The following is a 24,265-nucleotide window of genomic DNA, read 5'->3' as shown; positions in this document are numbered from 1 at the left end:
CCTGCCAAGCCAGAAAATAACGTCCAAGTCCCGGTTCCTGTCCTCACGGACCTCCAGCTGCAGAACCAGAGGCGAGGCAGTGAGAGTCAGGCCTGCCACTGACCTCTTGGGTGTCAGTTTCATCATCTGTACCTCTGATGGTCTCTAAGGCCCTCTGAGCCCAGCTTTCTTCAACGCTGGCTTGTGAAATGCAGCCCAAGATGGATTATAATGACATGAATAACATGGAGTAACATCTATGGGAAGTCACCGCTGAATGGCATTTATTCATTCAACAAGTTTTACTAATAATCTGGTACCATGCCCTAGGAATACGACATTAAATAAGAGATGGCTCTTGCCCTTATAAAGCTCCTACCAGTCCAGTTAGGAGAGAAATAGATAGCCCTTCAAATACCGTGTTGGGATTAGAACGAGCAACTGTGGGAGCCTAAAGGAAGCAGTTATCACAACCTTGGGGTTAGCAAAGCTCCTGAGGGAGCGGGTAACCTGGAATGCCTCGAGGATTAAGAGGAGTGACCTGAAGAGTCGGGGAGTGAATACTGGGGTGGAGAAAGGATTTCAGAGAGAAAGCCAGGGTGCAAGAGAATGTTGCAGGATGAATAATTGCATGGAGGTGGGCCCAGACAGAAGAGGTTAAGGTAGGGAAGGACACAACTGCCCCCTCTGTCCAGCCCTGCCCCCTCCTAAGCTGCCACCAGGGAACATTCTGTGTCCTTCTGTCTGGGCCTCAAATGTCCCCCCATTTGTTCACCCACTGTACACATCCTGAGCCACCCAGGTGCAAGAGCCACTCTCTGTCCCCTCCGCTCATGGTCTAGGAGGGGTAAGAAGGCATGAGCACCAGGGACTCCAGTACATGTCATCCCCTGGATCCCAGGACAGGCACTTATGGGCAGGGCACACGGCTCCACAGAGAAAAGGACATGAAGGATGAGGGAGAAAGGCATTCCCAGCAGAGGGCCAGTCTTGAGGTGGGACAGGGTGGCATTCTAGAGCCAGACTGCAAAGTTTTGAATCCTGGTTCTGTGCTTGGCAAATGATTTCAACTCTTCAGGCCTGTCTACTCGCCAAAGCTTCTTAGAGTTGTGGAGCCTAGGGCTGCGCATGGTGGCTCACACCTGTAATTCCAGCACATTGGGAGGCCAAGGCGGGCGGATCACGAGGTCAGGAGATCGAGACATTCCTGGTTAACATGGTGAAACCCTGTCTCTACTAAAAATACAAAAAAAAAAAAAAAATTAGCTGGGCATGGTGGCACGTGCCTGTAGTCCCAGCTACTCAGAAAGCTGAGGCAGGAGAATCTCTTGAACCTGGGAGGCAGAGGTTGCAGTGAGCCGAGATCTCACCACTCTACTCTCTACTCCAGTGAGACTCCATCTCAAAATACTAAATAGATAGAGTTGTGGAGCCTACATGAGATTATGTTTGTAAAAGTCTGTGTGAAAGACTCCGCAGGAGCTCGAACAATGAGCCTGGAAAGTTCGCCGACGCCAGATCCAGAGTCAGTTCTCCTGCTCTAGGGACACTGGCTCAGAATGCACATCCCCAGGCTCCTCTGTAAGAGATTCTGACTTGGATGATCCGGACGAGCCCAGGAATTTGCAATGAAATTCTGTGGTGACCACCACAGAAGCAAAACGTTTAATAGAAAGTACATTTTCTCCACTAACTCCCACTAACAGACAGCAAAGCCTTCAAGCTCTGCTTCCTCTTTCCTCCACCGCTAACCTCCCCAGATGCCAGAAGGTAGTTCAGGTGCCCAGCAGAGCTTTCCCAGCTGTGTGTGGTCAGGTCCCTGGTTCAGGTCCACTCTGGGTCCCTGCAGTTTTCCATGCACAGGGAGTGCCTGGCTCGGGGCTGAGGCAGAGGTTTCAGAAACTTTCTTGGCATGTCTCTCCCATGCTGGCATCTGTTGTCTTTGGCAATGCCAGGCTGCCCCCGAGTCCTCCATGTCCCCACACAGCTGACTGCAGAGAGAGAAGCCAGGGTGCAGCTGCCCCTGGGCAGGGCGAGCTTCATGTCCACCAAGCCTGGGGCTGTGCCCATTTGCAGGGGCTTCTTTTTCTTCTTTTTTTTTAGAGACAGGGTCTCACTCTGTCACCTAGACTGGAGTGCAATGGCACAATTATAGTTCACAGAAGCCTTGAACTCCTGGGCTCAATGATCCTCCCAGCTCAACCTCGCAGGGAGCTGGATCTACAGATGCACACAACCACATCCAGCTAATTTTCAAATTGTTTTCTAGAAACAGGGTCTCACTTTGTTGCCCACGCTGGTCTTAAACTCCTGGGCTCAAGAGATCCTCCCACCTTGGCCTCCCAATGTGCTGGGATTATAGGCGAGAGCCACTGTGCCCAGCCTGCGGGGGCGCCTCTTTTAGGGCTCAGTAATGCCAACGTTGGCCATCAGGAATGAACTTTTATCCAACTGTTAATTCTTCCTCAAGTCCCAAAATCCATTTTTGTTTGTTTGTTTGTTTTTCCGAGACAGAGTCTTGCTCTGTCATCCAGGCTGGAGTGCAATGGCACGATCTCAGCTCACTGCAACCTCCGCCTCCTGGGTTCAAGTGATTCTCCTGCCTCAGCCTCCCAAGTAGCTGGGATTACAGGCACACACCACCACACCTGGCTAATTTTTGTAGTTTTAGTAGAGACGGGGTTTCACTATGTCATCCAGGTGTCTTGAACTCCTGACCTCAGGTGATCCACCTGCCTTGGCCTCCCAAAGTGCTGGCATTACAGGCGTGAGCCACCGCGCTTGGCCCCCAACATCCCAATTTAAACTCTGGGATGAATCTTTCTCTAAAATATACTATGGGCCCCCTCCTCCTTCTCCCCCAGAATAAAGAGATGAAACAGCACTGAAACCTTTTTTTATTGTTTTCCTGAGAGCCAATATGGATACTGGGAGGTGCAAGGGTCCTGGACAAAGCCTAGATGTGACCCACAGCCCCTCCACCACCTTGCTCTGTGGCCTTGGCAGGTCACGTTCTTTCTCAGTGTTGATGTTCTACTCTGTAGAGGACAGTGACCTTGTACAGCTGACAGAGTTGTTGCAGACGCCACGTATGTACGTGGAGCACAGCAGGCAGGTGCCCACCATGTAAAGGATGACAAAGCTGTTTTCTCCATCACTCAAGATTTACACTGTGAACCCAGGTGCAGTAGCTCACATTAGTAATCCCAGCACTTTGGGAGGCTGAGGCGAGTGGATCACTTAAGGCCAGGAGTTCAAGACCAGACCAGGCTGGCCAAGATGGCAAAACCCCATCTCTACTAAAAATGCAAAAATTAGCCAGGCATGTGGTGCATGGCTGTAATTCCAGCTACTCAGGAGGCTGAGGCACGAGAATCACTTGAACCTGGAAGGCGGAGGTTGCAGTGAGCTGAGATTGCGCCACTGCACTCCAGCCTGGGTGACAGAGCAAGACTAAAAAAAAAAAAAGATTTACACTGTGAACACCAATCACTGTCCCATGGCTTCTTTCTACTCATCTATCTCCTCAATCAGGATCATCCAGAAAGCTGAGCTGGTCATCATTTTAACTTCCTGACTATGCTGCCTGGGAAACCTCCTTCCCTCAAGACAACCCAGAGAATATAAAAACCTGGGGAAAAAGAAACAAGTTTTGATTGAGCCCATTTTCAATCCTCCTTGCTTCCACCAAGGCACCAGAAGGAACCCCAAGAGCAAAGCCCCTGGCCAGCTGTGATGGAATCAGGAAAGTGCTGGGTCCAGTTGGGCCTGCCTTGAATGCGAGATGTACAGTCTTGTAGTTCAGTAATCTTGCTGCAGAGCCCATAAGACCTGAGTTCAAATCCCAGCTCCACCACTTTTCAGATGTATAACCTGGGGCAAGTTATTCAATCTGAGCCATCATTTTCTTAAAAACTTATTTATTAATTATTGTTATTAATTGAGATAGAGTCTTGCTATGTTGCCCAAGCTGGTCTCAAGCTCCTGGGCTCAAGTGATCCTCCCACCTTGGCCTTCCAAAGTGCTGGGATTACAGGCATCAGCTACCATGACCAGCCTCTCTGAGCCTTCATTTCTCAAACCATGACATGGGGATAGTAATGGTATCTATTTCATAGGATTGCAAGAACAAGAGAGGCCAGGCATCTACTTCTTTCCTGAGATGACAGCCTTCATTCCCATTGCTACTTAGCCTCTTGCTCTAGGTAAGAAGAGTAATGACAGTCCTGGGGCACTTGTAACTTGGCAAGCCCCACTCAGTTACTAGATGAAAGTCCAATGAACCATCTCACTCTCTGTCTTGGGAACCACAGCCCAAAAATCATTCATCCATAGTCTCCCACAGCAGGAACTAGAGCAGGGGAGATAGGGCGGACCTGTGACCCCATCCTCCAGTTCCTGGCCTTTGGGTAGAATCCAGCTTCCCACCTGGTGCACTCCCAGGGTGGCAGATGGGCAGGCGGGCAGGCAGACCTGCTGCAGGCCTGCGTCAGCGGTGGCTGGTCCCTGGGGGTTAAGGCTGTGGGTGGAAGCCAGGAGGCGGAGGCTTATGCAAAACTGCACACAGTTCAGTTTTTTGTTGTCTGTGTCCTAAAGGGAGTAGGCGTGGGGAGACTGCTGCCCTTTTATTATAAATCAGATTCAAACGCAGCAAAAAGAGAGCATCTCTAAGGAGGGACAGGAGAAAAAACGAGGGAGAGGAAGAAAAAGGAAAAGGAAAGGAATAAAGAGGAGAAACTGGGGGGAAAGAGGGAGGGATATAATAGAGGGAGAAGGAAGAGGGGGAAGGGAATGCAGTGGAGAAAGGAGGGGCAAGAGGAGAGACGGAGAATGTGGGGCATGATGGACATTCACAGGGAAAGGAAACAGGAAGAAAGGCTCAGCGCTTTCTAAAAGGAATTGCTGAACATAAAAAGAACAGGCAGTGCAGGAGCAGGGTGAGTCTGCAGGCAATAGAGCTGGCAATGTTTGAGCCTCAGCAAAGGGGACCACACAGCTCGGGCTGGGAGGCTTCAGGCCCCAGGATGGGGGCCACCCTTTCTTTTTTTTTTTTTTTTTTTTTTTGGACGGAGTCTCGCTCTGCCGCCCAGGCTGGAGTACAGTGGCTGGATCTCAGCTCACTGCAAGCTCCGCCTCCCGGGTTCACGCCATTCTCCTGCCTCAGCCTCCCAAGTAGCTGGGACTATAGGCGCCCGCCACCTCGCCCGGCTAGGTTTTTTGTATTTTTTAGTAGAGACGGGGTTTCACCGTGTTAGCCAGGATGGTCTCGATCTCCTGACCTCGTGATCCACCCGTCTCGGCCTCCCAAAGTGCTGGGATTACAGGCTTGAGCCACCGCGCCCGGCCTGGGGGCCACACTTTCAAGACCTCCTTCTCCAGTCATCCTGTGGGCAGCCTCCCTGGGGCCTGGAACTGTCCAGATGCCCAGTGCTAACATGTCTGGGTGATAACGGGTCTCTTCGGCAGAGCCTCGCAGACATCCTGAAACTACTTGCTATGCACCCACCGTATGCCAGACAATATTCCAAGCATCGGAGAAGTCAGCAGTGAATAAAACAAACAAAAATCCCTGTCCCGATGAAGTTCTATTTTAGTGGAGAAGATAAGACACATTGTAGCGCGTCAGAAAAGGTCAAGTCCTATGGAGAAAAACCAAGCAGCAAAAGAGAACGAGGAATTTAGCATCTGCATCCCCAACAGTGGTCATATGTAGCTCCCACAGAGGTGACACAGTGTCAGAGGGTACCCCGGCCGGGAAGCGGGTTCTCACACGCAGGCTATGCTGGTGTTGGGTTATGGGCCACAGAGACTCACAGATGGGTGATCTGTCAGAGGCCAGACCCCAGCCCCAGGCCCAGAAAGCTGCCCATCCCCTCTCTGATGGTCTCTCAATCCTCTACCCTCAGACCATGTTGGCCTCTACTGTGCAAGAGAAACAAGTTTCCACCCTGTGTGTCCTGTGCCAGCTCAGGTCTCGATAAGTTGAGATACTGGGCTCTGCTGTGTCACTGAGTCAACTCAGGCAACCCACTTCCTCACTCGGGCCTCAGTCTACTTGCCTATAAAATAGGGACAATGATCCCTGCCTAATGAACACTAAGTAACAGCAAGGCTGGTGGCTGTTTAAGCGCTTACTGCTTTATCCTTCACCCTGCATGTATGTTCCTGAAGAGCACCAGCCTTGGGGTCCAGAAAAGCCCAGGGACAGCAGGGGCTGAGACCCAAATCTCAGCGTGTCCTTCACTGTGAGCCACTGGACCCTTGTCCGGGAGACACATGGGGACAAGAAGGGCCCAAGGGCAGGAAGTTTGGGAAACTCAGCACACTCTACTTGCCTTTGGGAGATTCACAATGCTCACTGCCAAGTCCAGGCTCTGGGAAGATATACTCCAAGAACTGTGGGTGGATGGATGGATGGATGGATGGATAGGTAGATGAATATATTATTCTACTCACTTCCAAATGGTAAGAATCCCAGGGAGGAAGGTGAAAGTGATTCAAGCCCCAAGAACTCAGGGCAGAACCATTCACAGCCCCTCTAGACCACAAGTTTGGCTGGAGAATAGACGGAACTTATTCATTCATTGATTCATTCACACAACACACAGTGGTAAAAGCAGCGTTAGAGATGAGCCCTGGGAACCATGGGAACAACTAGGAGGGGACAATTAACTAAATATGGGGGTGAAGGCAGCCAGGGATGGCTTTCTGGAGGTGAGACTGAAGGGTCCTTTGGGGGAACTGACCTCAGGGCTTGAGCCCTCATGCCATTTTTTCCAGCCACAAGAGTCATGCTTGGGGCTTCTTGGACTACATAGGCAGCTTCAATCTGACGGTTGTAGCCCCCTGGCCTCAAAACAGTCCCTCTTGGAGCCCCCTTTTTACCCCAAATCCCTAGTCCTCTTTGCTGTCAGCTGCTTGTGAGCCTTCTCACATCCAGAGAACATATCAGCATTCTGCAGACCGAAAAGACCCAGAGGAACAAGGCTCCAATGGCAAAATTCCAAGTAGAATGACAAATAAATGGGGAGCCATCTGAGAGCAAGGGAGTCCTGCCCAACACCCCCCTCCCCATGCCTTTCTCAGGGACCTCAGACCAGCCACTCACCTCCATCCTCCCAGAACCACCTGCAACCAGCCCGTTGCCCCTTGCAAACTGGAGCATGACTGGATCTTTAGATGGGGGAAAAATGCTTCATCATGTTCTGCTTCTTCATGCAAAACCAGAAACTCCCTCCCCCTCTTCCCTCCTCCCAGCGCACTCTCCTTCCAGTAAAACATGGTTAAAGGGACAGCGCCATCACTTTCCCAGCTCTGAGGGTCTGCTTAGAACCAGGGGCCTTGGAAGGAGACAGAGGGCAAAGAGAAAGGAACTGGCAGAGGTCTTTCCTGGGGGATCTGTCTGTTCTGTCCTGGGAATCCTGGAGCAGGAAAACTCGGGTAAAGTGGGGGTGTAGTGGGGGTTGAGATAACCGCCTGGGGGAGATTCAGAGTGCAAGTAGGAGTCTACAAACTCTCAAGGGGGTCTCAGGGCTCCCGGCATCCCCAGGGGTCCTTTCGCAGGGGTCCCTATGCAGGAGGAGAACAGCCCAGAAAACAGGGAACTAGACCCCTGACAGGAAGTCCAAGGAGGGGTCCCTGGCTCACTGTGTGACCCTCCTGGATCACTCGCCTCCCCTGTCGGGTCCCCTGAGCACTCCGTGCCTCCCTTCCCTCCCCTAAAGTAAAAGCAGAAGTTAATCGCTTTCCCCTCCCCACGCCCAGCAAAGAGCAGGCCCTGTCCCCGGTGCTGAAGCGCCAGCCGCAGCGCCACCCCCACTCCCAAGGCATAAAACATGAGCCAAAACCAATAAAGAACCAAATGTCACAGCCGTTGCAGGGCCCCCTAAGTCCTGGGGACCCCTTTTTCTACCTGACATCCTAGTGGGGTGAGGGACTTTTGTACCTGGAAAGCATCCCACCACTTCCCTGGAAGCGAGAAGGGACTCAGGCGCCTGCTTGTCTGTTATGGGGGTAGGGGAACAGAGAACAAGTTGAGGCTGAGAAGATGGGGAGGGGGAGGGAGAAAAGAGGACTTCATAGTGGCGAGAGAACGGCAAGATGTGGGTTCCCCATCCCCAATTCAGCCAGAGATCCCTCAAAGTGGAACTTCCTGGGGCAGTCGGGGGTCAGAAGTCGGAGCTTGTCTCTGGGGCAAGACCTCTTCGTTGTACAGATGGAAAAACAAGGGTGGGAGAATACAGCTCGTCCAAGGTCATTCAACTAGCAAACTGCTTAGCTGACCCTAGTGTGCAGAACCTGGCTCGGGTGACACCCATCATTTCCCCCCACCCCACACAGGCGCCAGCTCTCTCAATTTCATGCTCAAGCCCCGCTACGGTACCCCCACTGTGGGTTATCTGCCCCTCAAACTCAGCCCAGCTTCCTCCTGCCTATTCAGGGGACCCTCTGCCCGCTTCGCTGAGGGTCTGTCCCCTTTGCTGGGGATGGCAGCAGGGTCTCCTGTCTCCTCTCTCGGGGGGCCACTGCAGACTTTTCATAGAACGCTTTGCCCCCTCCCAACCCCACCCATCCGGGGTTCCCTCTCTCCAGCCTCTGCAGTGTCTCCCATACCCCCATTGAGGGTAGTCTTGGTATTCTCCCCAACTCCAGATCCCCCTTCATCTATTCCAGGGCTGGCCGCGGAGTTTCCTGAGCGCTCTCCAAGTGGGTCCTCTAGATGTTAGGAGAACATTGTACTTCCCCCGGTCAGGGGTCTCCTGTCTCCGTTCTATGGAGCGTCCATGCTCCCATTCAGGACTGTCTTGCTCCCTCCTCTATTCCGGGGCTGGCTGCACAGTCTCTGCACCCCCTATCCTAAGGGCTTCTCTTAACTATTTGGAAAGCTTCGTGTCCTCTCTCATACGGGGATCCCTTCATCCTAATGACTGCAATCTTCCATTGCTCCATCCCGAGGGCATCCTGCCCCTATTCCCATCAGGTTTCTCCTTGTCCTCTCCCTGTTTCAAGTCCCCTTTCTCATTCCGAACACACTCTCAGGCTCTTCCGACGCGTACCCGGGGGTCCTCACTGGCCCACTCCGGGAGTCCTCTGCCCGCTTCCCCGAACTCGGGGGTCTCCTCTGACGCAGCGTCGATTCCCCTTCCCTCCTCGGTCCCCTACCCCGCCCCTCTCACTGCGGCTGAGCCGGTCAGCCGGGGGCCGCAGGGGAGGAGGCGGAGAGGGCGGGGCCCTCCTCCCCACCCCCTCACTGACAAGGGGTTGGACCCGGCCGCGGCGGCTATAAAAGGGCCGGCGCCCTGGTGCTGCCGCAGTGCCTCCAGCCCCGTCCCGGCCCCGCGCACCTGCTCCGGCCATGATGAGCTTCGGCGGCGCGGACGCGCTGCTGGGCGCCCCGTTCGCGCCGCTGCACGGCGGCGGAAGCCTCCACTACGCGCTGGCCCGAAAGGGCGGCGCAGGCGGGACGCGCTCCGCCGCCGGCTCCTCCAGCGGCTTCCACTCGTGGACACGGACGTCTGTGAGCTCCGTGTCCGCCTCGCCCAGCCGCTTCCGCGGCGCAGGCGCCGCCTCAAGCACCGACTCGCTGGACACGCTGAGCAACGGGCCGGAGGGCTGCGTGGTGGCGGCGGCCACAGCGCGCAGTGAGAAAGAGCAGCTGCAGGCGCTGAACGACCGCTTCGCGGGGTACATCGACAAGGTGCGGCAGCTGGAGGCGCACAACCGCAGCCTGGAGGGCGAGGCGGCGGCGTTGCGGCAGCAGCAGGCGGGCCGCTCCGCTATGGGCGAGCTGTACGAGCGCGAGGTCCGAGAGATGCGCGGCGCGGTGCTGCGTCTGGGCGCGGCGCGCGGTCAACTACGCCTGGAACAGGAGCACCTGCTCGAGGATATAGCGCACGTGCGCCAGCGCCTCGACGACGAGGCCCGGCAGCGAGAGGAGGCCGAGGCGGCGGCCCGCGCGCTCGCGCGCTTCGCGCAGGAGGCAGAGGCGGCGCGCGTGGAACTGCAGAAGAAGGCGCAGGCGCTGCAGGAGGAGTGCGGATACCTGCGGCGCCACCACCAGGAGGAGGTGGGCGAGCTGCTCGGCCAGATCCAGGGCTCCAGCGCCGCGCAGGCGCAGGTGCAGGCCGAGACGCGCGACGCCCTCAAGTGCGACGTGACGTCGGCGCTGCGCGAGATCCGCGCGCAGCTTGAAGGCCACGCGGTGCAGAGCACACTACAGTCCGAGGAGTGGTTCCGAGGTGAGCAGGCCCGCGGGTGGGGGGGAGGGGCGCCCCCGCTGACCCCGCAGCGAGCTTCTGGGTGGTGTGACCCAAGGGGGCGCTGCTTACCTTCCCTCTGCAAAGTGCATGCCCCTAGTTAAATCGCGGTTTTACTCTGGGTCTCTTGTGGGGCGTACCCAACTCTGGATTGTCCTTCGGTTCCCCCTTTCCAGGTTCTTTAGAGCTATACTTAAGCTCTGGGCCCCCAGCTGCTCTCTACCCCAAGCTTAGGCAACGCCACTCTGATGTCAAGAACAAAACAAGTTTCCTCTGTAGGAAAAAAGTGATGCTGGAGACTCTTAGCCCTTCTAAGTAGCAAGGCTTCCCCGCCAATGCTGCCACGCCCTCTCCTGCACCCTGCAAGGAACCCTATTCCTCTCTCCCCTACCAGGCTCCTCCCCACTCCGTGCTCACTGCTTAACGTCCCTCCTTAATCTTCCACGTGGGGTGGGGCAGGGCTTTTCGCATCTTTTCTTCCTAGGAGGAACCATTACCACAATCAGTTGTTGCCTGTGGCGAGGTGGCTGGTGGACCCGTTCATGTTTTAATGTCCCTTTTCTCCTTTAGGAAAGCTGGGAGCCTCCCAAGTCTGCCCCTCCCCCAACTCCTTGCAGCCCTGAGTCAGCTAGATTGCGCTGCCTCTGTGCCCAGCAGCTGCAGGGTGACCTTGACCAACACTTGCTCTCTCCGGTTTTAATTTCTTTTTGAGTTGAAAGAGTGGGGTAGATCAACTGGGCTGCTTAATTCGGGGAGTTCCATGATCTCTCACGAAACTGTCTATAAAACTTTGCGTTGTTTTTGGGAGAGAGGGCAGAGGCTTCAGTGATTTTCCAAAAGCATCTGTGATTCACAATAGTTGAGAATCCCCAACCACCTGGATGGTTTCTAAGTCTCTGCCAGCACTAGCAGGGAAAGCCAGGAAAACTGGGATTTGGATGCATAGCTTTTTCTGTTCCTTTTCCACTCCTCTGCAGAGCAGAACCATCCCCTCCTCCATCTCCGCAGCAAGGCCCCTCCCTGCGCAAACCTCTTTTGGGTTTGCCAGTCATAGGGACAGACGTCCCAGAATTTTACTGGCCCATTCAGCTGGCTTCCTTCCTTCCTCCCTCCCCACCAAGACTCATGCCCTGGGTGCCACTATCTGGGGATTCAGGATGTTCACTTTCATGAGCTAAAGACCAGTCTCCAGACCTCCACTGCCCCTGAAAGGTTTCCTGGGAACCAGGAACTGGTTGCTGGCAGAGGCTGGGGTGTGGCTACCAATGTTCAGGGGCAGTGCGCAGCTAGGTGGAGAAAGGGACAGGGGGGTTGGCACCCAGGCCACGGGCTCTGCAATGACCTTGGACTCTGCGCAGAAACCTGTAAGGAAGGAACCATGGCTACAAGGTGACCTGATTGCTCACGGTACCCTCCTGCCTCTCGAAGGTCACAAGCTCATTAACTTGTTCGGTCACAAGCCTCCAGCCTCCAGCTCAGTGTTAAGCCCCATGGGCCAGGTATAACATTGGAACCCCCAGCACTGCCAGGCCCTTGCTAGGGAGCTGGACTGCAGAGTTTTTGGATCCCACATTGCGGGAGACAGAGCCTGATCTTTGGGGATTTGAGTCCCAGCTCTGCCACTCACTAGCTGGGTGGCCTTAGGGAGTAGTCACTTGCCTTTACCTCACAGGAAAGAGTGAGTCAAGCATCCAGGATGGTGCCTGGCACACGCAGTAGGTCAATCCACATGTGTCACCTTCAAAATCTGGGCATTAGGCCGGGCGCGGTGGCTCACGCTTGTAATCCCAGCATTTTGGGAGGCCGAGGCAGGCAAATCACGAGGTCAGGAGTTCAAGACTAGCCTGGCCAACGTGGCAAAACCCCATGTCTACTAAAAATACAAAAAATTAGCTGGGCATAGTGGCAGGTGCCTGTAATTCCGTTACTCGGGAGACTGAGGCAGGAGAATCACTTGAACCCAGGAGGCGGAGCTGGCAGTGAGCCGAGATTGCGCCACTGCACTCCAGCCTGGGCAATAGAGTGAGACTCCATCTCAAAAAATAATAATAATAATAATCTGGGCATTAGAACCCAAATCCAGGTGTGTCTAACCCTGTGCCCTGCTACCTTCTCCCCCAGTGAGGCTGGACCGACTGTCGGAGGCAGCCAAGGTGAACACAGACGCCATGCGCTCAGCGCAGGAGGAGATAACTGAGTACCGGCGTCAGCTGCAGGCCAGGACCACAGAGCTGGAGACACTGAAAAGCACCAAGGACTCACTGGAGAGGCAGCGCTCTGAGCTAGAGGACCGTCATCAGGCCGACATTGCCTCCTACCAGGTGGGCAGGGGCAAGGCAGACAGCTTACCTGATTGGGTAACCCTGGACAAGTTACTGTCCCTCACCGAGTAGGATTGTAGTGGTTAAGATTGTGGCCCTTGGAGTCAGACATACCAGCACTTTCCAGCTGCATGACCCTAGGAAAGTTATCTAATTCTCTGAATTCCTTTCCAGCAATGAAAAAAAAAAGCCTGCTTTGCAGAGCTGGAAAGATGAAAGAGATAGACTTTTATTTATTTACGTATTTGGTTTGAGATGGAGCCTCACTCTGTTGCCCAGGCTGGAGTGCAGTGGCATGATCTCAGCTCACTGCAACCTCTGCCTCGACTCAAGAGATTCTCGAGCCTCAGTCTCCCGAGTAGCAGGGACTACAGGCGCATGCCATCACACCTGGCTAATTTTTGTATTTTTAGTATCAACGGGGTTTCACCATGTTGGCCAAGCTGGTCTCAAACTCCTGGGCTCAGGCAGTCCTCCCACCTCAGCCTCCCGAAGTATTAGGATTACAGGTGTGAGGCACCGTGCCTGGCCTAGAGAGAGAGACTTTAAATGAGATTAGTGTGAACTTGTCAATGAGCTCAGCAAGGTCTTCAACATTCGAATCCTTCTAGATTTGAATCCCAGCTCTGCCACTCACTGGCTTGGTCTTGGTCACAGTGGACATTTGGTAAACAGCCACCAATGTCTTTGGGCGGCCGGGGGAAGGCCTTAGCAGATTCCTTCTTTTAAAGATAACTGGCGGCTGGGCATGATGGCTCATGCCTGTGATCCCAGCTCTTTGGGAGGCCAAGGCGGGTGGATTACTTGAGGTCAGGAGTTCAGGACCAGCCTGGCCAACATGGTGAAACCCTGTCTCTACTAAAAAGATAAAAAATTAACTGAGCATGGTGGTGTGTACCTGTAATCCCAGCTACTTGGGAGGCTGAGACAGGAGAATTGCTTGAACTGAACTTGGGAGGCGGTGGTTATAGTGAGCCGAGATCATGCCACTGCACCCAGCCTGGGTGACAGAGCGAGAGAGCGAGACTCTGTCTCAAGAAAATAAAAAAAAATTAGCTGGGCATGGTGGTGTGTGCCTACAGTGCTAGCTACTCAGAAGGCTGAGGCAGTCACCAATGCCCTGACTATGTGTTGGACACACTGGGGAAAGACAGGAGCAAAAGCAGGCAAGGCCCTGATCCCACTGGGCTTTTTTTTTTTTCTTTTTTGAAACGCAGTCTCATGCTGTTGCCCAAGCTGGAATGTGACAGCAAGATGACAGCTCACTAAAGCCTTGTCCTCCTGGGCTCAAGTAATCCTCCTGCTTCAGCCTCCTGAGTAGGTGGGACTACAGGTGCACATCACCATGTCCAGCTAATTATTTAATTGTTTTGTAGAAATGAGGTCTCACTGTGTTGCCCAGGCTGGTCTCAAACTCCTGAGCTGAAGCGATCCTCCTGCCTCAGCCTCCCAAAATGCTGGAATTACAGGCGTGAACCACCAGAGTCTCGCTATATCTCCCAGGCTGGAGTACAGTGGTGCAATGTCGGCTCACTGTAACCTCCGCCTCCTGGGTTCAAGCGATTCTTCTGTCTCAGCCTCCCAAGTAGCTGGGATTACAGACCTATGCCACCATATCCGGCTAATTTTTGTATTTTCAGTAGAGACAGGGTTTCACCATGTTGGCCAGGCTAATCTTGAACTCCTGACCTCAAGTGATCCGCCCTCCTCGGCTTCCCAAAGTGTTGGGAATACAGGCATGAGAATACACCCCTCCTGTCCTCACTGAGCACTTTCTAAGCTCAAGATCTGTAAAAGTTCTCCCATTATCCTACCAGCCAAACAAACAGAAACAACTGTTGACGTCTGATGAATTTCATTTCAGACCTTCCCCAGGCTGAGGTCATTATACAGCAGAATTTTTGCTCCAGATTGTTCCATGTCCACTAATGAGGACCCAACAGCTCCAGCAGGGTTGGGGTTGGCCCCAGTGAGCCTGGCTGGATGGGCCTACTCTGGGGTTGCACAGCCCGCTGCAGCTTCCCTAATACTGAGGGCCAGACACTGGCTGGCATGTGATGTGTGTCACCTCTCCTTCCCAGGAAGCCATTCAGCAGCTGGACGCTGAGCTGAGGAACACCAAGTGGGAGATGGCAGCCCAGCTGCGAGAATACCAGGACCTGCTCAATGTCAAAATGGCTCTGGATATAGAGATAGCCGCTTACAGGTGAGACGCACAGGGGCCGTCACATGGTGGAGAAACCTTGTGTTCCTATGAGACGCTAAGCCTTGGGTTTCAAGACCCCGTTTAGGCAGCCTACCTGTCTTAGGGACAAAACTCTTTTTAAATTGTGGCAAAATAGATAAAACATACAATTTACCATTGAACCAATTTATTTATTTTATATTTTATTTATTTTTTTGAGACAGACTTACTGTGTTGCCCAGGCTGGAGTACAGTGGTGCGATCTCTGCCCACTGCAACCTCTCCCTCCTGGGTTCAAGCGATTCCCGTGCCTCAGCCTCCTGAGTAGCTGGGATTACAGGTGCCTGCCACCACGCCTGGCTAATTTTTGTATTCTTTTTTTAGTAGAAAAGGGGTTTCACCATGTTAGCCAGGCTGGTCTCGAACTCCTGGACTCAAGCCATCTGCCCACCTCAGCCTCCCAAAGTCCTGGGATTATAGGCGTGAGCCACCATGCCCAGCCCCATTTAACCATGTTAAGTAGATAGTTCAGTGATATTAAGTACTTTCACATTACTGCGCAGCCATAACCACTGTCTCCAGAACTGTTTTCATCATCCTAAGCTGAAACTCCATACCCAAGAAGCCATCATTATCATTCTCTCCTTCCTTCAGCCCCTGGCAGCCACTCTTAGTTTGTGAGATATATGAGTCTTTTTTTTTTCTTTTTGAGATGGAGTCTTACTCTGTTGCCCAGGCTGGAGTGCAGCAGTGTTAGCTCAGCTCACTGCAACCTCTGTCTCCTGGGTTCAAGTGATTTTCCTGCCTCAGCCTCCCAAGTAGCTGGGATTACAGGCACCCGCCACCACACCCAGCTATTTTTTGTATCTTTTAGTAGAGACCGGGTTTCACTATGTTGACCAGGCTGGTCTCGAACTCCTGACCTCAGGTGATCTGCCCACCTCGGCCTCCCAAAGTGCTGGGATTACAGGCTTGAGCCACTGCGCCCAGCCAGTGAGTCTTGAGAGTGACTTACTTTCATTCTGAAATGATTTAGAGGGTAGAAGTTCCTTATCCCCTCCCCAAATCCAAGCAGCCAGAGGCCTGCTTTGGAGGGAAAAGAGGTGCTTGAGTTGTCAGGGAGCTTTAAAACTCTGTCCTTGAGAGTTTCTTAGCTCTGCAAGCATTCACTTCTTGGGGAAATAAAATGGAGATGATAATAAGAGCACCCATGTTGTAGGGTTGTCAGGAAGATGAGCTAATCCCGTTCTCAAGCTAATCCAGGAAGCACAGGTACCACTGGGCTGCCACAGAGGGAATCCTTAGTCAATGGCAGTCTTGAGAAAGCCAATCTCAGGAATAAGACCTGGGGGAGCCAGGGCTAAGGAGCAGGACTGATCCCCCAAGGACTTGTCCCAGTTCTGACTGGTGACCCGTGGCTTCCTACTTCTTGGCTCTAGTCTATAATCTTGCTACTCAAATCATGGCAAATGAACCAGCGGAACTGGCGTCATTCAAGAGCTTATCAGAAAGGTAGTCTCTCGGTCGAGTGTGGTGGCTCATGCCTGTAATCCCAGCACTTTGGAAGGCCAAGGCAGACAGATTGTTTCAGTTTAGGAGTTTGAGGCCAAGCTGGGCAGCATGGCAAAACCCCATCTCTACAAAAAATACAAAAAAAAAAAAAAAAAGATAGTTGGGCATGGTGGCACATGCCTCTCAGCTACTCAGGAGGCTGACGTGGGAGGATCACCTGAGCCTGGGAGTTGGAGGCTTCAGTGAGCTATGATCATGCCACTGCACTCCAGCCTGTCATCACAGAGTGAGACACTGTCTCAAAAAAAACAACAACAACAAAAGACAGACTCTCAGCCCCTCCCCAGACCTGCTGAATCAGAATCTGCATTTTCATAAGATCCCCAGTCATCTGTGTGCTGCTAAATTTGGGAAGCACTAGTCTTGAGGGGTAACCCCCACACTTACTCTGCGACAGGCACTCTGCCAAGTCTTTTCCGTTCGTTGTCTCACTGAAACAACCCTCTGATGTAGGGACTCTAATGACCCTCTTTTTCCAATGGGGAAGTTGAGGCTCAAAGAATTTGTGTGTCTTGGCCAAGGTCACCCATCTAGTGAGGAGCAAAGCCAAGAGGGGAAACTGCAGCCTCTACCTTATTCCTGAAACTCAAAATATGGTAATACAGGGTGACGAGAGACACTCGCGATTCAAATGGGAGCATTCTAAGACCTCTTAAACCCAAATTTATAAAAGTGGAATTGTGGTTAGACGCGGTGGCTCACACCTGTAATCCCAGCACTTTGGGAGGCTGAGGCGGGTGGATCACCTGAGGTCAGGAGTTTGAGACCAGCCTGACCAATATTGTGAAACCCCGTCTCTACTAAAAATACAAAAATTGGTGTGGTGGCGTGTGCCTCTACTCCCAGCTACTCAGGAGGCTGAGACAGGAGAATTGCTTGAATCTTGGAGGCAGAGGTTGTAGTGAGCTGAGATTGTGTCACTGGACTCCAGCCTAGGCAACAGAGTGAGACTCCGTCTCAAAAAAAGAAAAAAGTGGAATTGTTTGCTCAGGCTCCCAGGGTTCTCTTGAATACTATTTTAGTTTGACGTACAATAAATTTAATCTTTGTTAAATTTATTTAGGAGCTTTCTCTTGAGGGCCTTTTTTGTGGGGCAAAAGTTGTTTTATTTCAAAAGTTTCAGGCTTAGCTGTATTGAAGAAGACCAGTTGCTTAAGCCTGGGCAATAGAGCGAGACCCTGTCTCAAAAAAAACACAAAAAACAAAAAACCAGTCCACTGCGTTACATATTCTGGGTGGTCACTGGAATGATTTGCCAAGTGACTTTCTCCAGGCTCATAATGCCCACCCTTCACATTCCTGTTCCACCAAAATCCCTATCATTCAATGTCAGTGACCTTCAGGATAGTCTAGGAAGAACCCAAATAGTGAATTTGCTCTGAGTGTATAGTAATGTGTTCCATTATCCATCCTGCAGAAAACTCCTGGAAGGTGAAGAGTGTCGGATTGGCTTTGGCCCAATTCCTTTCTCGCTTCCCGAAGGACTCCCCAAAATTCCCGCTGTGTCCACTCACATAAAGGTCAAAAGCGAAGAGAAGGTCAAAGTGGTGGAGAAGTCTGAGAAAGAAACTGTGATTGTGGAGGAACAGACAGAGGAGACCCAAGTAACTGAAGAAGTGACTGAAGAAGAGGAGAAAGAGGCCAAAGAGGAGGAGGGCAAGGAGGAAGAAGTGGGTGAAGAGGGGGAGGCAGAAGGGGGAGAAGAAGCAGCAAAGTCTCCCCCAGCAGAAGAGGCTGCATCCCCAGAGAAGGAAGCCAAGTCACCAGTAAAGGAAGAGGCAAAGTCACCAGCTGAGGCCAAGTCTCCAGAGAAGGAGGAAGCAAAATCCCCAGCGGAGGTCAAGTCCCCCGAGAAGGCCAAGTCTCCAGCAAAGGAAGAGGCAAAGTCACCGGCTGAGGCGAAGTCTCCAGAGAAGGAGGAAGCAAAATCTCCAGCCGAGGTCAAGTCCCCTGAGAAGGCCAAGTCTCCAGCAAAGGAAGAGGCAAAGTCACCAGCTGAGGCCAAGTCTCCAGAGAAGGCCAAGTCCCCAGTGAAGGAAGAAGCAAAGTCACCGGCTGAGGCCAAGTCCCCTGAAAAGGCCAAGTCCCCAACAAAGGAGGAAGCAAAGTCCCCCGAGAAGGCCAAGTCCCCAACGAAGGAGGAAGCAAAGTCCCCCGAGAAGGCCAAGTCCCCAGAGAAGGAAGCAAAGTCCCCAGAGAAGGCCAAGTCCCCAGAGAAGGAAGAAGCGAAGTCCCCCGAGAAGGCCAAGTCCCCAGTGAAGGAGGAAGCGAAGGCCCCCGCGAAGCCAAGTCCCCAGTGAAGGAAGAAGCGAAGTCCCCCGAAAAGGCCAAGTCCCCAGTGAAGGAGGAAGCCAAGTCCCCCGAGAAGGCCAAGTCCCCAGTGAAGGAGGAAGCGAAGTCCCCCGAGAAGGCCAAGTCCCCCAGCTAGGCAACAAGTCCCCGAGAAGGCCAAGTCCCCAGTGAAGGAGGAAGCCAAGTCCCCCGAGAAGGCCAAGTCCCCTGAGAAGGCCAAGACTCTTGATGTGAAATCTCCAGAAGCCAAGACGCCAGCGAAGGAGGAAGCAAGGTCCCCTGCAGACAAATCCCCTGAAAAGGCCAAAAGCCCTGTCAAGGAGGAGGTCAAGTCCCCAGAGAAGGCGAAGTCTCCCCTGAAGGAGGATGCCAAGGCCCCTGAGAAAGAGATCCCAAAGAAGGAAGAGGTGAAGTCCCCAGTGAAGGAGGAGAAGCCCCAAGAGGTGAAAGTCAAAGAGCCCCCAAAGAAGGCGGAGGAAGAGAAAGCCCCTGCCACGCCAAAAACGGAGGAGAAGAAGGACAGCAAGAAAGAGGAGGCACCCAAGAAAGAGGCTCCAAAGCCCAAGGTGGAGGAGAAGAAGGAACCTGCTGTCGAAAAGCCCAAAGAATCCAAAGTTGAAGCCAAGAAGGAAGAGGCTGAAGATAAGAAAAAAGCCGCCACCCCAGAGAAGGAGGCTCCTGCTAAGGTGGAGGTGAAGGAAGACGCTAAACCCAAAGAGAAGACAGAGGTAGCCAAGAAGGAACCAGATGATGCCAAGACCAAGGAACCCAGCAAACCAGCAGAGAAGGAGGAGGCGGCAGCAGCACCGGAGAAAAAAGACACCAAGGAGGAGAAGGCCAAGAAGCCTGAGGAGAAACCCAAGACAGAGGCCAAAGCCAAGGAGGATGACAAGACCCTCTCAAAGGAGCCTACCAAGCCTAAGGCGGAAAAGGCTGAAAAATCCTCCAGCACAGACCAAAAAGATAGCAGGCCTCCAGAGAAGGCCACAGAAGACAAGGCCACCAAGGGGAAGTAAGGCAGGGAGAAAGGAACATCCGGAACAGCCAAAGAAACTCACAAGAGTCCCAGAGCTCAAGGATCGGATTAACACAATTTTCACTTTTTCTCTTTATGTAAGAAGAAACTGCTTTGATGACGGGGCCTTCTTCTTCAAACAGGAATTTGTTAGCAATATGTTAGCAAGAGAGGGCACTCCCAGGCCCCTGCCCCCACGCCCTCCCCAGGCGATGGACAATTATGTTATGATAGCTTATGTAGCTGAATGTGATACATGCCGAATGCCACACGTAAACACTTGACTATAAAACTGCCCCCTCCTTTCCAAATAAGTGCATTTATTGCCTCTATGTGCAACTGACAGATGACCGCAATAATGAATGAGCAGTTAGAAACACATTATGCTTGAGATGTCTTAACCTATTCCCAAATGCCTTCTGTTTTCCAAAGGAGTGGTCAAGCCCTTGCCCAGAGCTCTCTATTCTGGAAGAGCGGTCCAGGTGGGGCCGGGCACTGGCCACTGAATTATGCCAGGGCGCACTTTCCACTGGAGTCCACTTTCAATTGCTTCTGTGCAATAAAACCAAGTGCTTATAAAATGAAAATGTTGCTGCTGTTGTTTATTCTCTTCCCCTGGGAAGGCTGGGGGCAGGGCAGGGGAGATCGGGATGGGACACCCAAGACTGCATGGGACTGAGCAAGCATCAGTTCCCTCGTGGATCTAGAGCAACTTGCATAGTCTCTCTAGTGCTGTTTCCTGGGCACAAACCATGTGCCAGGCAGTGTGCTAGGGGCTTCATTTTCATGATCTGTACAGGTGGCCTGGTATGTGGGTTCTCGGTGTGGACTGTGGACTGCCTTGAGCAGCATCACCTGGGAGCATTATAAAAATGCACGCTTGGCCGGGCGCGGGGGCTCACGCCTGTAATCCCAGCACTTTGGGAGGCTGAGGCGAGTGGATCACGAGGTCAGGAGATTGAGACCATCCTGGCTAACACGGTGAAACCCCGTCTCTACTAAAAATACAAAAAATTAGCCTTGCGTGGTGGAGGGCACCTGTAGTCCCAGCTACTTGGGAGGCTGAGGCAGGAGAATCGCTTGAACCGAGAAGGGCAGAGAGTGCAGTGAGCCAAGATTGTGTCACCTGCACTCCAGCCTGGGTGGTAGAGAAAGACTCCATCTCAAAAAACAAAACAAAACAAAAAACTAACTGGGTGTGGTGGTGGGCGCCTGTAATCCCAGCTACTCAGGAGGCTGAGGTACGAGAATCACTTGAACCTGGGAGGAAGAGGTTGAGGTGAGCTGAGATTGCGCCAGTGCCCTCCAGCTGGGGTGATAGAGAAAATAAAATAATAATAAAATTAGCTGGGTATGGGGCACACGCCTGTGGTCCCAGCTACTGGGGGGCTCAGGTGGGAGGATTGTTTTAACCCAGGAGTTCAAGGCTGTAGTGAACTATGATCACACTGCACTCCAGTCTGGGTGAAAGGGTGAGAACTTTTCTCCAAAAAACAGAGAGAGAGAGAGAAATGGCTTTGATTGGTTGGCTCTTCATTATCAAACATGCCCAAGGACTCGATGAAAACCTAAGCATTAATTTTCTGAGCATCTCTTCCCTAGGGAAATCAGACAGACCTCCACAGGCCCTGGCACATAGTACAGCATCTGAATATCCAACTGGGATCCAAGACCCAGGAAATTCCCATGTATCTTGTCTGAAAAAAGTTACAGTTGGTTGAGAACCTCAAAATACTTATAATGATGACAAGTACCATTTGTTGAGATAACCATGCTTTGTTTTTGTTTTTGTTTTGAGACAGTCTTGCTCTGTCGCCTAGGCTGGAGTGCAGTGGCACGATCTCGGCTCACTGCAACCTCCGCCTCCTGGGATCAAGCAGTTCTCCTGCCTCAGCCTCCCGAGTAGCTGGGACTACAGGTGCGTGCCACCACGCCTGGCTAATTTTTGTATTTTTAGTAGAGATGGGGTTTCACCATGTTGGCCAGGCTGACCTCAGGTGATCCACCCACCTCAGCCTCCCAAAGTGCTGGGATTACAGGTGTGAGCCACGAAGCATGGCAGAGATAATCATGTTTTTACATAAATTCTCTCCAATCCATATGGGCATTTTTCAACACAGAGATTCTGATGCCTATTTTAATGGTGAGAAAACAGGTGAGGTGAGTTGCCCAGAGCCACACAGCTAGTAAATGATAGTGCTAGAATTTGAACCCAAACCTTAACTCCAGAGTCCATGTTTTCTGTTGTACCATGCCACAGAGTCCTGAGCAAGCTGCATTGGTTTAATTTTGGTCATCAAATGACTGCTATGTCAGGTGTCAGCTGTTCCAATTCACCTGGGATATAGGAATTTCCCAAGATATAGGACTTTTAGTGTTAAAACCAGGGAAGTCCTGGGCAAATGGGGATGAATTGTTCCACCTAAAATTTGGGCAGCCATTCTAGCACATGTCAGAATATTGCATGTGACAAAACCTAATGGCAACATTCAAGGGCTGAAGTGAAGTCACTGGACTCAGTCACTTCTTGGCTGTCAGGTCTGTTTTCCTCAATATTGGCTTTTGTGATAGGCTTCCTCTATAATGGCTCCAATGGGCAAGTGCCTGTAATCCAAGCACTTTGGGAAGCCGAGGCAGGAGGATTGTGTGAGGCCAGGAGTTTGAATCCAGCCTGGGCAACAAAGCCCCTGTCTACCAAAAATTTAACCAAAACAAAACAAAACAAAAAAAACCCAAACTACTGGGCATAGTGGTGCATGCCTGTAGTTGTAGCTACTTGGGAGGCTGAGGCAGAAGGATTGCTTGAGCCCAGGAGTTCAAGGTTACAGTGAGCTATGATTGCTACCACTCTACTCCAGCCTGGGTGACAGTAAAACTTTGTCTCTAAGAGATAAATTAAAAATTAATAAAATAGGCTGGGTGTGGTGGCTCAAGCCTGTAATCCCAGCACTTTGGGAGGCCGAGACGGGTGGATCATGAGGTCAGGAGATCAAGACCATCCTGGCTAACATGGTGAAACCCCGTCTCTACTAAAAATACAAAAAACTAGCCGGGCGAGGTGGCGGGCGCCTGTAGTCCTAGCTACTCGGGAGGCTGAGGCGGGAGAATGGCATAAACCCGGGAGGCGGAGCTTGCAGTGAGCTGAGATCCGGCCACTGCACTCCAACCTGGGCGACAGAGTGAGACTCCGTCTCAAAAAAAAAAAAAGACCAACAAAATTGACAAACCTTTAGCTAGACTGACTAAGATAAGACTCAAATTACTAAAATCAAGAATAAAAGAAGGCATTAATGCCAACCTTACAGAAATAAAAGGAATTATAAGGCAATACTGTGAACAACTGTATGTCTACTGATTCAATAATTTAGATTAAATGCATACATTCCTAGAAATATAAAAACTACTGAAACTGACTCAAGACAAGTGAGAAAATCTGGCCAGGTGCAGTGGCTCATGCCTGTAATCCCAGAACTTTGGGAGGCCGAAGCAGGTAGATCACCTCAGGTCGGGAGTTCGAGACCAGCCTGGCTGACATGGTGAAACCCCATCTCTACTAAAAAAATACAAAAATTACCCAGGCGTGGTGGAACATGTCTGTAATCCCAGCTACTCAGGAGGCTGAGGCAGGAGAATTGCTTGAACCCAGGAGGCGGAGGTTGCAGTGAGCCGAGATCGTGCCACTGCCTTCCAGTCTGGGTGACAGAACAAGACTGCATCTCAAAAATAAATAAATAGGCCGGGCACAGTGGCTCACGCCTGTAATCCCAGCACTTTGGGAGGCTGAGGTGGGTGGATCACGAGGTCAGGAGACGGAGACTATCTGGCTAACATGGTGAAACCCCGTTTCTACTAAAAATACAAAAAAAAAAGTAGCTGGGTGTGGTGGCAGGCGCCTGTAGTCCCAGCTACTCAGGAGGCTGAGGCAGGAGAATGGCGTGAACCTGGGAGGCGGAGCTTGCAGTGAACCGAGATCGCACCACTGTGCTCCAGCCTGGGTGACAGAGCGAGACTTTGTCTCAAAATAAATAAATAAATAAAAGAAAAATAAGAAAATCTGAATAGATCTATCATAAATAAAGAGATTAAGGTACTAATTTTAAAACTACCCACAAAGAAAAGTTCAGGTCCAGATGGCTTCACTGGTGAAATCTACCAAACATTTAGAGGAAAATTTATACCAGTCCTTCTCAAAGGCTTCCAAAAACTTGGAGGAAACACTTCCTTAACTCATTCTATGAGGCCTGTGTGTTACCCAAATACCAGAGCCATAAAAAGACACCACAAGAAAACTATAGATCAATATATTTTATAAATACAGATGCAAAAATCGCCAACAAAGTACTAGGCAAATCTGATCCAACACCATATTTAAAAGATCAGAGCAGGGGTGGTGGCTCATGCCTGTAATCTCAGCACTTTGGGAGGCCAAGTTAGGCAGATCACAAGCTCAGGAGTTGGAGACCAGCCTGGCCAACATGGTGAAACCCCGTCTCTATTAAAAATACAAAAATTAGCCAAGTGTGGTGGCACATGCCTGTAATCCCAGCTACTTGGGAGGCTGAGGCAGGAGAATCGCTTGAACCCAGGAGGTGGAGGTTGCAGTGAGCCGAGGTCACACCATTACACTCCAGCCTGGACAACAAGA

At 51.8% G+C, this 24,265-nt stretch overlaps 1 protein-coding gene across 1 annotated transcript; it reads left to right on the top strand.

Moving 5' to 3' along the window:
* The first annotated feature begins 9,305 nt into the window (after positions 1-9,305).
* Positions 9,306-20,207, top strand: NEFH (neurofilament heavy). Its single transcript, XM_031656384.1, is given in 6 exon segments — positions 9,306-10,217; positions 12,357-12,556; positions 14,638-14,762; positions 17,731-18,590; positions 18,593-18,723; positions 18,761-20,207. Coding segments are annotated over 6 exon segments (3,060 nt in total). The 5' UTR covers positions 9,306-9,334; the 3' UTR covers positions 19,622-20,207.
* Positions 20,208-24,265: the final 4,058 nt, after the last annotated feature.

The sequence above is a fragment of the Papio anubis genome, chromosome 16, assembly GCF_008728515.1.
Source record: "Papio anubis isolate 15944 chromosome 16, Panubis1.0, whole genome shotgun sequence".
Taxonomy (NCBI): domain Eukaryota; kingdom Metazoa; phylum Chordata; class Mammalia; order Primates; family Cercopithecidae; genus Papio; species Papio anubis.
The sequence above is the reverse complement of the archived record's forward strand: the minus strand, read 5'-3'. Positions and strand labels throughout refer to the sequence as shown.